General features: G+C 35.5%; 1 protein-coding gene across 1 annotated transcript in view; it reads right to left on the bottom strand.

The window, feature by feature from the left end:
* Positions 1 to 14223, bottom strand: part of LOC106474056 (thioredoxin domain-containing protein 5 homolog) — a 37866-nt gene extending 23643 nt beyond the window's left edge. Inside the window, exon 1 of the mRNA XM_022402435.1 lies at positions 13872 to 14223. Coding sequence (XP_022258143.1) covers positions 13872 to 14026 — 155 coding nt within the window. The 5' untranslated portion in view covers positions 14027 to 14223. The remainder of the gene's footprint in view (positions 1 to 13871) is intronic.
* Positions 14224 to 14600: the final 377 nt, after the last annotated feature.

Genomic DNA, 14600 nt, shown 5'->3' with positions numbered 1-14600 from the left:
ACCATAAAAACCTAAATTTAACATAATGAATGGCAATGTAATTTATTTAATCAAAACTAAGACAAATCTGTTTCATACTTTTAAAAATCAAGCATTACACACATTAATGAAGTCATTAGTGCCTATATTACTCTCGGGTGAGATAAATACATAAAATATTAGTACTTTACTGATGTCCCATTAAAAAATGCATGATATTTAATTGCATTTAAGCAGTGAATTTGTATACATTTTCTTCAAATGAATATAGTTAATGCTACATACAAAAGGATTCTTTTTAACATATAGGCTAAAAGGCCAGGTTCAAGTATAGTCATTCCTAATTTTAACTATTGTCTGGAAGTAGGTCAATAAGTGACATGGCTCTCACTCTTATATTACACTCACAATGTGGAAATGTGTTCAGCAGCATTTCACAATGCAAACCTTAAACTCCTTTATCCCAGCACACTAACTACTAGACAACATCTGGCCTGAAATAAAAAAAACAACTGTATTGACACAACCTTTTGCAAAACTATACAGTGTCTTGCAAAAGTCTTCCCCTTCTTGTGCTGGTAATCAATTTTAGATATTTTCTTCTGAAAGACACAACTCAAATGGCCAAAAATATTTATTTTATTAATTTCAGACCAGTTTCTAATGATTACAAAGAACAAAAATTGCATTGTTATCCACCTTAGTGATATAACACACAAAAAAAAATTAAAAACACATGTTGCAAAAGCGTTCACCCCCTAATATGATTATGCAGTTAATATATGGTTGAAGCTCCTTTGGCAGAAACGACAGCTGAAAGTTGTTTTTGAATGACCCTCCACAAGCTTTGCACAGTATGCTGGAGATATTTTTACCAACTCCTGCTTGCAGATATCCTCCAGTTCTTGTAAGTTGAAAGGATGTCTTAGATGCACAACAGTTTTCAAGTCTCTTCACAGATTTTTGAGTATATTTAGGTATGGGCTTTGGCTTGGCCAGGCAAGGACTTTAATTTTGTTTCTCTGAAACCACTCTTGACTTGCCTTTGATCTGTGTTTGGGTTCACTGTCCTGTTTAAATGTAAACCTTCAATTGAGTTTTAGTTTTTCAGCTGATTTCTTCAGGTTTACCTCCAACATCTGTGTATATTTTGCACTGTCCAAATTCTCCAGTGCCAGCTGCAGAAAACATCCCCACAGCATTATGGACCCACCACAATGCTTAACAGGTGGGACTGTATTTGAAGGGTCATGAACAGTGTTAGGTTTCTGCCATACATACCATTTGTCATTTAACCTATGAGTTCTATTCTGATCTCATCTGACCATAGAACTTTCTGCCCCATTGTAGTAGGGTTATTGAAATGTTTACCAGCATAATCCATTTGCGATCTAAGATGCATCTCCATAAGTAGTGGTTTCTTTCTTACCACCCTACCATACAAGGTATGTGATATTGTCGAGATGTGTAAAGTAACTTCAGTTGCTGCTATTGAAGTATGCAGCTCCTTCAGTATCACTGGTGGCTTGACAGTCACTTCTCTGATAATTTTTCTGTTTGTTTGAGTGCAGACTTTCTTAGGGGACCTGAACTTGGCAAGGTTGAGGTAATGTAACACACTTTCCATTTCTTCACAACCAATTTTACCGTACTTAATGGCAAATTGAGAACCTTTGAAATTGATTTATAGCCTTCTCCAGAATTGTGCTTCTGAACAATCTTCTCTGTTAGGTCGGTAAAGAGTTCTTTTCTCATCATTCTCAATATCTAACAGTAAACAAAATTTTAACTTGGAACTGGAAAGTGGTAAGGACTCTTAAATGATAGTAGAAGAAAAGGGGGAGTACAATGCAGTGGAGAGTCCAGGAGAAATGACAACACCTGAGATTGTGCAATAGATGACCATGAAACCCTATTTTTAAAAGCAAACCATACTAATTTATTCAATACAAGACTTCGATGGGATGGGCAGCTATCCCCTTTTGCTTTACCCATATAGTCCATGGGTGGGTACAGTCCAGGACAGGCAAACTTACGAAGCAATTCTATTGTGAGGATAAACATACAAGTGATCTTATGGAACACCCTATCTCTGCACTGTGCATTACATGGCCATGGAATTATCATATGCAAGTCAACATTGCTTGACAGTGAGGATTTGAATAGTTAAAGAATACCTGATCAGGCACCACTCGCCACAGAGCAGGATTCAAACAATGAGCATTAATAAAAGGGAAAAGGGCCCCTGAAAAGGAAAAACGAAAAAAAATAACTTACCCAGTCAAAGTCTCACTGAATTCTGATATTTCAGAATGGCTACAGGCGAAAGACCATAACCCAAAGAGGAAGAAAAACACAATCTGATGCAAATATTGAGAGACAAACGTATCATAGGTAGTTCATATGTCTGATTGAAGAAGTACCTCCAAAGGATGATGCAGAAGAAATGCAAATGAAAAGGAAAGGTGTCAAATTGGGTGAGAAGACACTCTGAACAAAGTACAGGAGAAAGATGATAAAGAGGAAGAAGCCAATCGAATGAAGAGCTGAACCCAATTGGCAAAGGAGGAAGGAGAAAGAACACAAACAGAGGATGGTTGCCAAGGGAGAAAGACACCACAGAAGGAAGCCATACAGGAAAAATAACAGAGTAAAGCACCCAGAAGAAATAGAAGTATATCCAGATCAGGAATGACGATAAAGGTGTAAAACGGAAGGAAAAGTGGCTAAACAAAGAAGTTATCCTCACAAGCTGCTGAAGTGTTAGGGAGGAAAACAATCCTGAAAAAAGAGAAGATATGTAGTAGGATAAAGAGTAGGTGAAACATCAATGGCAAATAAACAGACCACTGACTTCCACAAGCAAATAGGACAAGGAAGGAAAACATAAGGGAAGGTAAAACAGGGAGTACTGGGAGAGTGGTTCAAATGTATGCAAAGTGAGGCAGTGCAGGACCACATTAGCATCTCCATCCAGAAGGACAGCCCGCTTTGGCGGACAACAAATCTGTAAAGAACACATCCACAGTAAAGTGTAGGAGAGGCAAATACATGCAGGATCAGAAAAAAATAAAACTGTGGTACAGCACCACTCGAAAATCTGAGGCTGGGGAGACAGAAGACCCCCTGGTCCAAAAGTCAAGAGAGGAAATCCACAAGACTAAGAACAGTGGGTTGATCAGGGGAAAAACCCTGGACCCAGAAACCAGTGATGGAAAAATTCCATTTGCATTGAGCAAGTTCCATGTAGAGGGCAAATGAAACAATCCAGAAAAGAGACTAACCTCTAGAAAAAGCCAGATCACTTTGCCAACGAACAGAGGAAAACCAGGTGTGAAGATGGAGGAAAGGAAAGTCTGCATGAAACACCAGTGACTGAAGGTGGCAAAGAAGGAATGGAAACAGAGGAAAAGGAAATGGAGGAGGAAACTGGTGCTAGAGAAGCTGTGGAAATCACTGTTGAGACAGTCAGGAAAGAGTTATCAGAAGGACTGAATATGGAATGTCAAGGATGAATAAAATCACCCACAGAAGGAGGATAGACGAATGAGTAGGTCAAATCCTGGCTTAAAACATAAATAGCCAGAGCAAGAAGACTAGGAACCAGAGACTAAACCCAAGGCAATTTGTGGTTAAGGGATATAGGAAAAGCCACAATGTGAGGAGCACCCCACTGTAGTCAAAGCCCCTGGAAAATAAGCTCCAGGACATTGATAGAAGACCTCTCAGCTATAGACCAAAAACCCCAAATCTTCCAGTTGATCAACCCATGCCCTCCATCCCCAAAGGGATGCGTCCATGAAATGTGGAAAACTGGATGAGGAGGAGGAAGTAGGACACCCACCGATGTGCAAGTTATATCTGACCACCAAATGCTGATCGATGACAAGGGTAGGAGGAAGGGTAATAACAGCATACAAAGGATCCCTGTAAAATTCCGTTGGTTGTGAAAAACCCATAAAATAGCTCACATATGAGCCTGACCTATGTGGATAAGGGCTATCATGGAAGATCATGTCCCCAAAAGCGATAGAACTTTGCAAGCTGTAATTCAACTGAAAATTCATTGAACAAAGTCAAAGAGGAAAAGGGCAGGCCCAACTGAGATGTGTGTAGAAAAACACCCAAATGGACAAGACATTGGATAGGTCGCAGTAAGGACTTCTCCAACTTGATTAACAGCCCATCATAGCCACCTCGAGGAGCAGATGATAAGGATAAAAGGCAGACTACTGTTCAGAATAAGCAAACAGTAGCCAGTCGACCAAAGAATGAGGAAAGCACATCCAGAGAGCATATAAATGATGAACGAATGCTTTGAGCACTCAACAAAACATACACGGCCAAAGCAAGTATGAAGGGCAGTGTGCAAGACAGAGAAACCACCCAAGGAGAATAAACCACTAGTCTCAGGTTTGGCACAAGGACAAAAAACAACCTGGAATAAAATTCTGGAGAGACAAAAAATCTTGTATTTTTTTAGACAGATGCAGGCTGGGGACAGGATTCCAACCCATGGAACTGCACTAAAAGATCACCAAGGGGTAACAACATAATATAGTCAAGCTTCCACTAGACCAGAAGCCTCTGATTAGTCTCTGGTACTGCTGGCAACATGCCCATCAATGTTGAATAAAATAATGAGAAACCCCTCAAAGGGGACAGGGAGATAAGGACCAGGATGGGAAGGAATAGAGGCATGTCATGGCTCCAACTGTGACAAACTCACAACGAAAAAGGAAAGGCTAGTATTGATGCACAGATTACACACAAGATTCCAAAGTCTCAGATACATGATTAAAAACATATCACCAAAGAAAAAATATAGCAATCCTGAAAAGAAAGAAGCAGCAAACATACCTGGGACAAAGTTGCATATCAACCCAGAAAGTCCCAACTACAGTGAAACCATGTGTGTAAAGCAAGAGCCGAGATGATAAAGGAGCCAACATGGATGTAATAAGAAATCATAGAAAAACAGGGAATTGGATAAAACATAACATACCTAAAAAATCTTATCAAAAAATGCCATATTAGCCTTAGTTGATAGGGAAATACATGGCAAAATCCAGTGGTGTAAAAATCTTCATCGGCCTGAACAGGTTCATCTTGTTTAGGAGGATTAGTGGTGCAAGTTCAGGAGAAAAGGTTGACCCATATAACAATCAATCTCATGATGGATAATAGCAGAGAAATCCAAGGTTGGGTATCCTCCACATGCAGCCTGTGAAAATAGTGCTAGAGGTATAACGCTCAAAATGAAAATATGAACCTCAGACTTCATTGTAGAAATATGTAAATCATACAAAAGTGTTTGATGTACAATATGTGAATGTGAGAAAAAATAAAGACTGGTAAATTAAGCTAAATTAAAAGATTTCTTCAATGTAAAGAACAAATTATAATAATCAACTTCACTCTGGACCACTTATTATTTGGAATCTGCACACATAAAGGATAACTAATAAACTTAGAATAATACTGTATTAAAATCAGAAGGTAAAAACTACGCAAGACATATGTGTACCAAATGTATTTTAATTACAGTATTTGTGTATGACAAAGTGGCTAAAAGAAAATGACTAAAATATCAGATCTTAGCCAATTCGTTATTAGTTTTAGACCCTAAAATATAAGGTATGCTGTGTTTATTAATTTTATAACTGTGTTGAATATCAGTAAATCTAGATTATATAAGTATCAGAAGCTTCAGAAACATGCATGCTTGCATGTAGTGCCATGCATGTGTGTATAGGTTACCCACTGATTCAGTAAGATACATAATTAACCCATTAACTACAGATGATGGATATTTCCATCATTGAAGTTCTATGGCTCAGCTGCGAATGATGAAAATATCCGTCAGTCACACATATATAACTATAACTCCATATGAATGAAAAAAACTACTGTTTTATTGTGATTGATGGCAACTCAGCTTTATCTGTGAGTCAGAAAATGGCAACTGAGTTGCTCCTGCCACAGTTAATGGGTTAAGGTTAAAAGTTAATCCAGTAAGACTTTTATAGTTATGATACAGTGCTTTGACATTAAGTATAAGTATGATAAAAGTACTGTATTGTGGTTACATAGGTTTCAACAGACAGACATATTTTTAGCCTTAATTCATATATAAAAGAAGTACATGTAAACTGACAGTGAGTTTCTCAATCATAAGTTAAGCTTACAACTAGTACAGGGCATGACAGTAAAAAGTATCTTTTAGCAGAGCTAGTAAATGTGTGAAACTCTTTACAATTTAAATATATGGTTTTTTAATGAGTTTTCTCGCTATTAAAAGTTAATAGTTTCAAAGTTAAAAGAAAACTATCAAATAATGAAATTTACTTGAACTTGCCAAGAACTTTTAAGTCAAAAGGAAATGGTTGTGGACTAGCAATTAGAATGCATATAGTTTTAGATCAATGTTTTTGCTCACAGCTTTAACTTCAGACTGAGAAAATTAACTTCAACTTTTATTCTTCTTACTAGGTCCTTTCACTTATTTTGTTGGATTACTGGAATGGCTGCAATTTATAATGCTATTATTGAAAAAGTAAAATATATGGGCATCACAAACATCTAGCTATGAATGCTGTTAAAACAATTTTGTAACTTGAGATACTTCATATGCATATGAATGTGGAGAACATTCTAGTTCTTCACCCCATCTAATTGTAAAACAAAGTTATTGAACATTTTTATTAATAAAAACACTGATTTAATACATGCACATGTGATTTCTATATTACTTATTGATGTAATAAAGAACAAATTGTATTGTTTCTTATAACTCAAATACAACCATGAAGAATGATTATTAAGTGATGTCACTTAAATTTTGGACAAATATTGAACATATGTAACCAAAGTTTTTCCTTTCAGTTACATTCTATTTATATTAACAAATGAATTTAGCCTGTGAAAGAAAGGGTTATTAACTATTTATATAAACAACAAGCAAGCTTCATCAAGGTTAATTTCTTTTAATTACACGTTATGGAATAAACATGGTTTAGTGGTAATATTACCTACAATGGGAGGAAAGCTGATCTATCTTTATCTTCAAATTATGTTTGCCTCTAACTTATATACACACACTGCACAAAAAACAGTACAATATTGTAGTTGAGTTAGTGTAAGAGTTCGATAGTAGATTCAAGAGGTTTCTGGTTATTTCACAATATATTAAAACATATACTACCTATGTACAAAGAAATGTAGTGATTATTTTACTGATTTACTGCTGTGCCACTGGGAGGCATCTTAATGACACTCAGATAGTTAAAATAATCAAAAATAATAATGGGGAGTTAACATTTTCTTACACTGAAAATGTATTTCCGATAGGTACTTACCTCCTTTAACACAAAGTTATCTCAATCTTCTTTCTGTCCCATAAACATTGCTAAAAAAATTTTAATGCTCAGTGCACTAGTCTATATACCCTACAAACTTCATGCCAATTTTGAACATATAAATAGCATGTGTCCACCCTCCACCAATAGGATTGTGCTACCTATATTAGTGCAGCTAGCTCCTTCTGATGTTCCCACTCAATACTCAAGTGGAAAGTGACTTCCTAGAAATAACTGGTGTGCTCAGAGACAAAAATGAATCACACATACTGGGCACCGCACTACTTCTGGAACATGTATGCTCTTTGTCCCAATAGGAGGGAAATGAACCTGACATGGGTAGAAAAAAAAAGGATTTGCATAAGCTTAATTTATTCTGTGAGGTGTAGTCCATAGTAAAACAAAAATGGCATGAGTTCAATTTGTCCTCCATCACAAAACCAGACCAGAAAACAGCTGGCTCCTGTAGGTGAAAAACCACTCTATAAAACAAAAACTCGAAGCAAACTTGATACCCACACGAAAAAAAAACAGCAAGTCAAGGGATAGTTCGCTGAAATATAACGATGGTAAAAACAATTAGCCTTAGCTATGTATCTACCTAGCCTAAACTGGACAGAAGAGATTCCACAACTTGTCCTCAACATTAGGAGGTTGAGTATCACCCGGATAAAAACAAAATCAGTGTAACATAAACATTGTGGCTAGGACATGTGGCTCATGTGATATATACATCCCAACCCTAAGTATAAGTAAACTGTGTAAACTAAGTATAAGTAAACTGTGTGTCATACGTCAAGCAACCGGAATTATGAAGAGGAAGTTAGCATTCGATCAAAACCAGACAAACTCCCATAGGAGCAAGAAGTACAATAAACCAAACCCAGAATTATGGGGTCAGGTCATTTCCTCAAATCAACCATAAGAACAAGGCAATACCTGTAACCGATATTAAGATCAGAAATCGTAACTCATTCAACTGTAAACACAGGAAAGACACATCCTGCATCTGGAATTATGAGAAGGATATGGAACATTTGTTCAACAATAGGAACAGTGTATGTACATCCTGTTTCCAGTATTACAAGGCAGATGAAGTCCCCCAAACGAAACTGTAGAAGGGAAACAAACCTCCTGCAACTGGAATTAACAAAAAAGGGAGACCTCTACTGCACTTGACTGTGGGAACAGAGCAGTGTCATCCTGAACCTGGTATTATGAGGAAGATCCTGTGTAGAAAACATTCAAGGAACTTACAAACACTGATGTTTTCCAGAGTACACTCAAATAAACCAACAAATCTAACTTGTGATTTTTAAAAATGTTTCTTCATAAGAATAAGTAAATAACACCCTTTAAGTGATTAATTCCAGTTCTGAAGTAGTTTTTTTTTTCTAATGTGTTGAAGAATATCTACTATAGTTGGGCAATTAGTGGCATTTGCTAACTGATTAATTTTTAGGCTCATCAATCGATTACTTTTATGAGGGACTAATCTTCTTATTTACAGCTTGTTTGAGGTTTTTTTTAAAAAGAGATTTTTGAGCTACCTTTCATTTAATATGACAAAATTTTGAAGTACAAAAATTAAGTTATTTTTTAATCCTAAACTGTTGTACATGAAGATTTATGCAACATAGTAAGAAACCTATAACAAGCTTAACAGAAGACTAATATCATTCTGAGGGTTTCAAATTCGATGACGAGGAACCCACTTTGAGACTAATATTGGTTGGAGACGGCTTGAATGGGTAATGAAGAAAAACTTTAATATATGTTTAACATAACAGCAAATGTACAACGTTTCAACAAGGTTTTGTCATCATCAGGTATCTTTTGGATAATACCTGAAAACTGGTTTAAGTTTTTCAATAACTTGACCTTCACAAATTTAGGAGGGTTTCTCCCTACAAATTTTCACAAGATAACACTAACTACAGTAATTCTTTTTGTAAATTAATTTTACTATGTTTCACGCAATAAAACTCATAATTATTCTTGTCATGATTTTTGATAGATACGTGGTATATATTAATGTATCATGCATTACTATCTTCTTGTAATATTATTTATTCTGAGTTTATTCTTTGTTCTATGTATTTACAGGTTTCACAAAGCTTGTGATCAGAAAATCCATCAAGCTGATTTCATTCTAGCTACCTTCACCCCTTTCTTATTCTTGAGAGAATAATACTACTCTGCCCAGGGAGGTGTGGTATTGCTGCAATACTGCACATTGTGCAAGGATGTCCTTCAGTGGTACTTTACATAATACTTAGAAATTATGAACTCACATATGTGAGTTGCTATGGGTAAATTGCACAATTAGGAACATTGGATTTAGGGTCTGGTACACAAACTTGGCTTGAACAGATGAATACAGAGGATCCAGTAAAGGCTTCTGCATCATGAAGCCTTACGTTCTACCACTATCCAACATTGGCAAAAAGTGACCCCAGGAACAGTGGACTGCAAGAATATATGTGGGGGAGGAAGTCACAGTACAAACATATACACAAGTGTTGTTCTGTGGTTTACTACAGTGTTTACTCATGTTTAGTGCAATAGGGCTGTGCAACACAGTTACACAGCATTATGAAAAGCAGTTATTTGTTCAAATAGGGATAACACCACAGTGTTTTTCTGCAACTATGGATGATCAGTTATCCAGCTGCAAGCTGGAATGATCAGTGGATGGTATGCAATTGGAAGTAACCAATGCTAGCACTAATTCCAGTCTTACATTTATTGTGGCAAGTTGGAAAGTAAATAAATGGATAGCAACACATCCGAGATTACTAGCTGATAATTATGCAGATAATCTAGACTCAATACAGCAGCAGCAGCTCAATGATTTGTTAGCAGAATACAGCAGTGTATTTATGGGATGACCAGATGTCCAATTAGGTTGAACAATAGTCAGACAAGTAATGGTTGGAGACGGCTTGAATGGGTACCTGATTATGACAAAACCTTGTCGAAACGTTGTACATTTGTTGTACATCCAGATACTGGCAAGTTGAACTGGATGATGAGAGCAGATGTAAGACTTTTTACTGAAAGATAGCTTGCAACAGGTTTCATGTCATACCTTTCAGACTGTGTAACACAATCACCACTTTCAAGACTAATGGAAGGGCTGCAATGGGAGAAGTACCTGATTTGTCTCAATGATGGAAGTGAAATTTTCTCAGTCATAATGTGAGTAGAAAAGGAATCTTCATGGATTCTGCTGAACTACAAGAAGGCAAGATTGACCAAAACCTGTGACCAAATGAGAAGTCTACAATTGCCATAGTTTCATCTTGTATTGACGACTTTTTGTGGCCAACTTCTCTAAGATAACCATTACTGACTCTTACTAAGGCAGATACACTTTAGATGAAGTAAGGAATACAAGCAAACACTTAATTCCTGAAGTGTGCTTTAGTAAAACCAACAATCTTGGCATATCCACAAAAAGATTGTGAATTACAGCTAGACACCGATGCCAGTGAGAGTGAAATCATAGTATTCTTACTGCAGTTACAGGATGAGTAGAACATGTAATCATTTATGCTAGTCATAGACTCATGGCTCATGAACCTAAATACCATACAATGAAGAAAGAACTACTTGTAGTTGTTGTCTAAGTAAAACACTTTTAGCAATACTTGTAAGGCAAAAAGTTCACTGTTTGAAAGAACCATGCATTGCTGAAGTGGTTAGTAAACTTTAAAAACCATAAAAGGATGATAGCATGTTAGGTAACAGTTTTGCATAAATATGATTTAATCACACATTATCAGCCAAACTCACAAGAGAAGTATTGATGGATTGTCTCACCATATTGTGAGATGGCCCTGTCCATTCATAGAATGTTCAGATCCTGGACACTATGTCGAAGTTAAGACCATTTTGCTATAATGACAACAAACCATACAGTAGGAAATTCCCCTAGTGGATACAACATGAATTATGCTTTACGAGCTCTGGGTAGAGGAACCAAAGGAGCCAGATTTAGCAAAGGCAATCCTTGCTGTACAGCAATATAAGCATGATCTGCTCAGATCGAGAAAGACTATAGCAAGGATGCATGTAACTTATGGAACTGATACAGGCAGTCAGGTGTGATGCACTGTCATTACAGCAAGTGGTCCTGAGAGTTTGGAGGCATGAGATTCTACAGACTTTGCCTAACAGAAAACAATATTCTGTATATAATTCATAAACTACCTTGTGTGATTTCCACATGATTACCACAAAGCTAAGACTGCTGGTGCCAGTAGTTATAATATCAGTTTGTTCAACTGAAAATTAAATTAGTTCAAAGAGCTCAGCTGAAAAGATGTTGTAGCCCTTGCTTTCCAAGATATAAGGTAGTAATGAATGAAAGTATAGTGTATTCACTTAATTGTATATTCATCACTCAATTATTTAAGGTTATGGCAGTTTGTTGATTACAGGATCAATGGAACCTAAGTGGCCCTGCAACTCTTTCTTTCTGAGCTATCAAACAGTTTCACTACAAATAATATACATAAACTATTAGATGGTAGATGCTTGTTTAATACAGTTTAGGATGGCTTGTGCCAGTAGATATAATACCCACTGCATCAACAGTTTATATAACAAAAAACAGCTACTAGGAATAAGTAAGATGAAACCCGAGATGGAAGGATTATTATACAAGGGCAGATCTCTTGACACTGCTTTTTTCTTGAAGAGTTAATAAGGATCTGACTTAGATGTTTAAGATTGTTATAGGAATTGATAGTATTCATACATCTTTTTTGTTTTCTCAGTTAATGGTAAGATAAGGGGACACAAATATAAATTTTTGTCAGAGGAGCCATCTTCAGCTATGACAGTTAAGCTTTTCTTACAGAATGGTTGTCCTTTGGGCGTGGTGGGCACAGTAAATTTAAGAGTGATTATGGGGAAGCTTAATAACTACTTAAATAATCAGGGCTACATTCTAGCTTTTTATTCTTAAATGTTAAGTTATATTGTTTATGTATAAAGAAATGAAATTAAAGAAAAGATCAGTTATGACTGTATACTTTATAGCTGACATACTAATCATTTTTAAAATATGGTCAATTAACATGGTAGACATGTATGGCCAAGAGTCATGATTTTAGTTGCAATCTGTTAAATAAGACTATAAATGCTGAGCCTGGAAAATACATTTTTTCTTTATTTTTAAATCAGTGTGCTGCTGAATATCCCTTGACATCCAAATAATACTCACTGCATCAAGAATAAATATGCTTAAATTTGAAAACATTTTTCTGCTGTATTGTATCAAAATCATCTCAGAAGTTAAGACTTAGATACAGAATAACTGCCTATAAAACATAATTTCACAAACTGAGTAAACTAGCTCAGTATATAACTGGTAATTATCTCTGTTTTTAGAGGTGGGAGGTATATTTTTGTGGAGAACTAAAGGGTGGGTCACCTTTCTGTGTAGAAAAATAGAGGTGGAGCAATCTTATGTGCAGGCAGTTTTCAAGATTTGCCCCCACTCAAACTCAAAAATAATGCTCATTAGCTTTCACATAATTCTGTAAATCTTCCAACTTATCAGATTTAACACCATTAACTCTTGTGACAAGTTTTATTCCTAAAAATTCATGCAAAGTCTACTAAAATCAATTTCATAATAATTTGTTAAAGTTTGAAATATGTGCACCATCAAGTAATTACCTACCTAGTTCTATAGGCTATACCAGTGGTTGGCAACCTATGACCCGCTGGTCACTATTTGACCCGCAGCAATAATTTGGCTGACCCGCCAAAAGTTGGCTTCACCATTGCAACCCGTAAGGGTACAATCATTGTTCAGTTCAAGTTTCTTGGCTATGTGAGAAGAACAACGATATTAAAGGAAAGAGTCACAGCTACGGAGAATTTTGAAATCAATTTCAGGGAAAAATATCAAACTGGTCGAACTATTAATTTTTTTTTGTATGTAAATAAACATACACATTTAAAATACATGTACCAGTATTAATAATTATATGCTTATCACTGACCCAACACAATACTAAATTTTTCAAAAAAAATATAATTGACCCGCGATAAAAAAAAGTTGCCGACCACTGGGCTATACGTGTACTATGTATTACTAATACCAGAATTTGGCAGAAATGCTACTTTAATTTATAAATCACACATATCAACTTCTTCAGCACTCTAGTCTAGGTCTAAAATAACTCTAATTAACTATTAAGTTACGCTCATTTAATATCTTGTAAATGCTATACATAAAAGTAAAAAAATAATAATATTTTTGAAATGCGAAGGAACAGTGACACTCACTGGATCTCATTCTTAGAATTGTGATTATTACTATTACTAATAGTATTAGTATTAATAATGGAATTGTTTCCATAAATTATTAGTAAGTTAGTCTAGTATTACTAGTACTATTATAGTAGTAATAATATTTCATTTTCTGGTATTTGTACTTCGTAAACATTTGGCCTACTGATAAAATATAATGTTTATTTGTTAGTAAACAGTAATAATAGTTTAGTTTTCACTTACCATGGAGCGAAAAATTGAACAAAATGAGGTTTTGTTCCAATTTGAACTAGAAACATATTCGCATCATATTTCAAAACGTTGTCATTATAAAGATCGTTTGTTAAACTCAGAAGAGGAAATTGAAAAACAATGAAATAGTATAAATTTAACTCCATTATTAATATTATGGACCCAAGTACCACCCCCCAACACGTGAGTCTAACACAGAGCACTGCTTGGTACAGAGACAACGAGTACTAAAACTTTTCTATGCGAAAATATAGTAGATCCAGTTGTTTATCAAATACATACATGAAAGATAACAGATTGTGCTCGTAGTAAAGAATATAAGAAGTCGACTCGTGGCCACTCGAGCACACAAACAGAGCGAATCTTATTTATCAACAAACAAAAGGCAACAGTAACCCTAAACATTCTTGCAAAGTCTACAAAAATCAATTTCAAAATAATTTGTAAAAGTTTAGAATATGTGCATGATCAAGTAATTATTTAAACACAGAAGAAACCACGCGCTGTTGAAAATTAAATTAATTTCGATAACTCCAGTTTATTCATATGAAAATTAACTTGTTTAGCAGTCCTGTTTTCTTACTTAAAAATAAATAAAACGAAAAAACTTTAAGGAAATCAATGAGAATATATATATGGTATGTAGACATATCATATGTTTTCTATATGGTTTAGTTATATGGTAATTAGAAAAAAAAAATTATCCAGTTTCTGTGCAGA

This window comes from Limulus polyphemus, unplaced genomic scaffold (genome assembly GCF_000517525.1).
Source record: "Limulus polyphemus unplaced genomic scaffold, Limulus_polyphemus-2.1.2 Scaffold6771, whole genome shotgun sequence".
Lineage (NCBI taxonomy): Eukaryota > Metazoa > Arthropoda > Merostomata > Xiphosura > Limulidae > Limulus > Limulus polyphemus.
The sequence above is the reverse complement of the archived record's forward strand: the minus strand, read 5'-3'. Positions and strand labels throughout refer to the sequence as shown.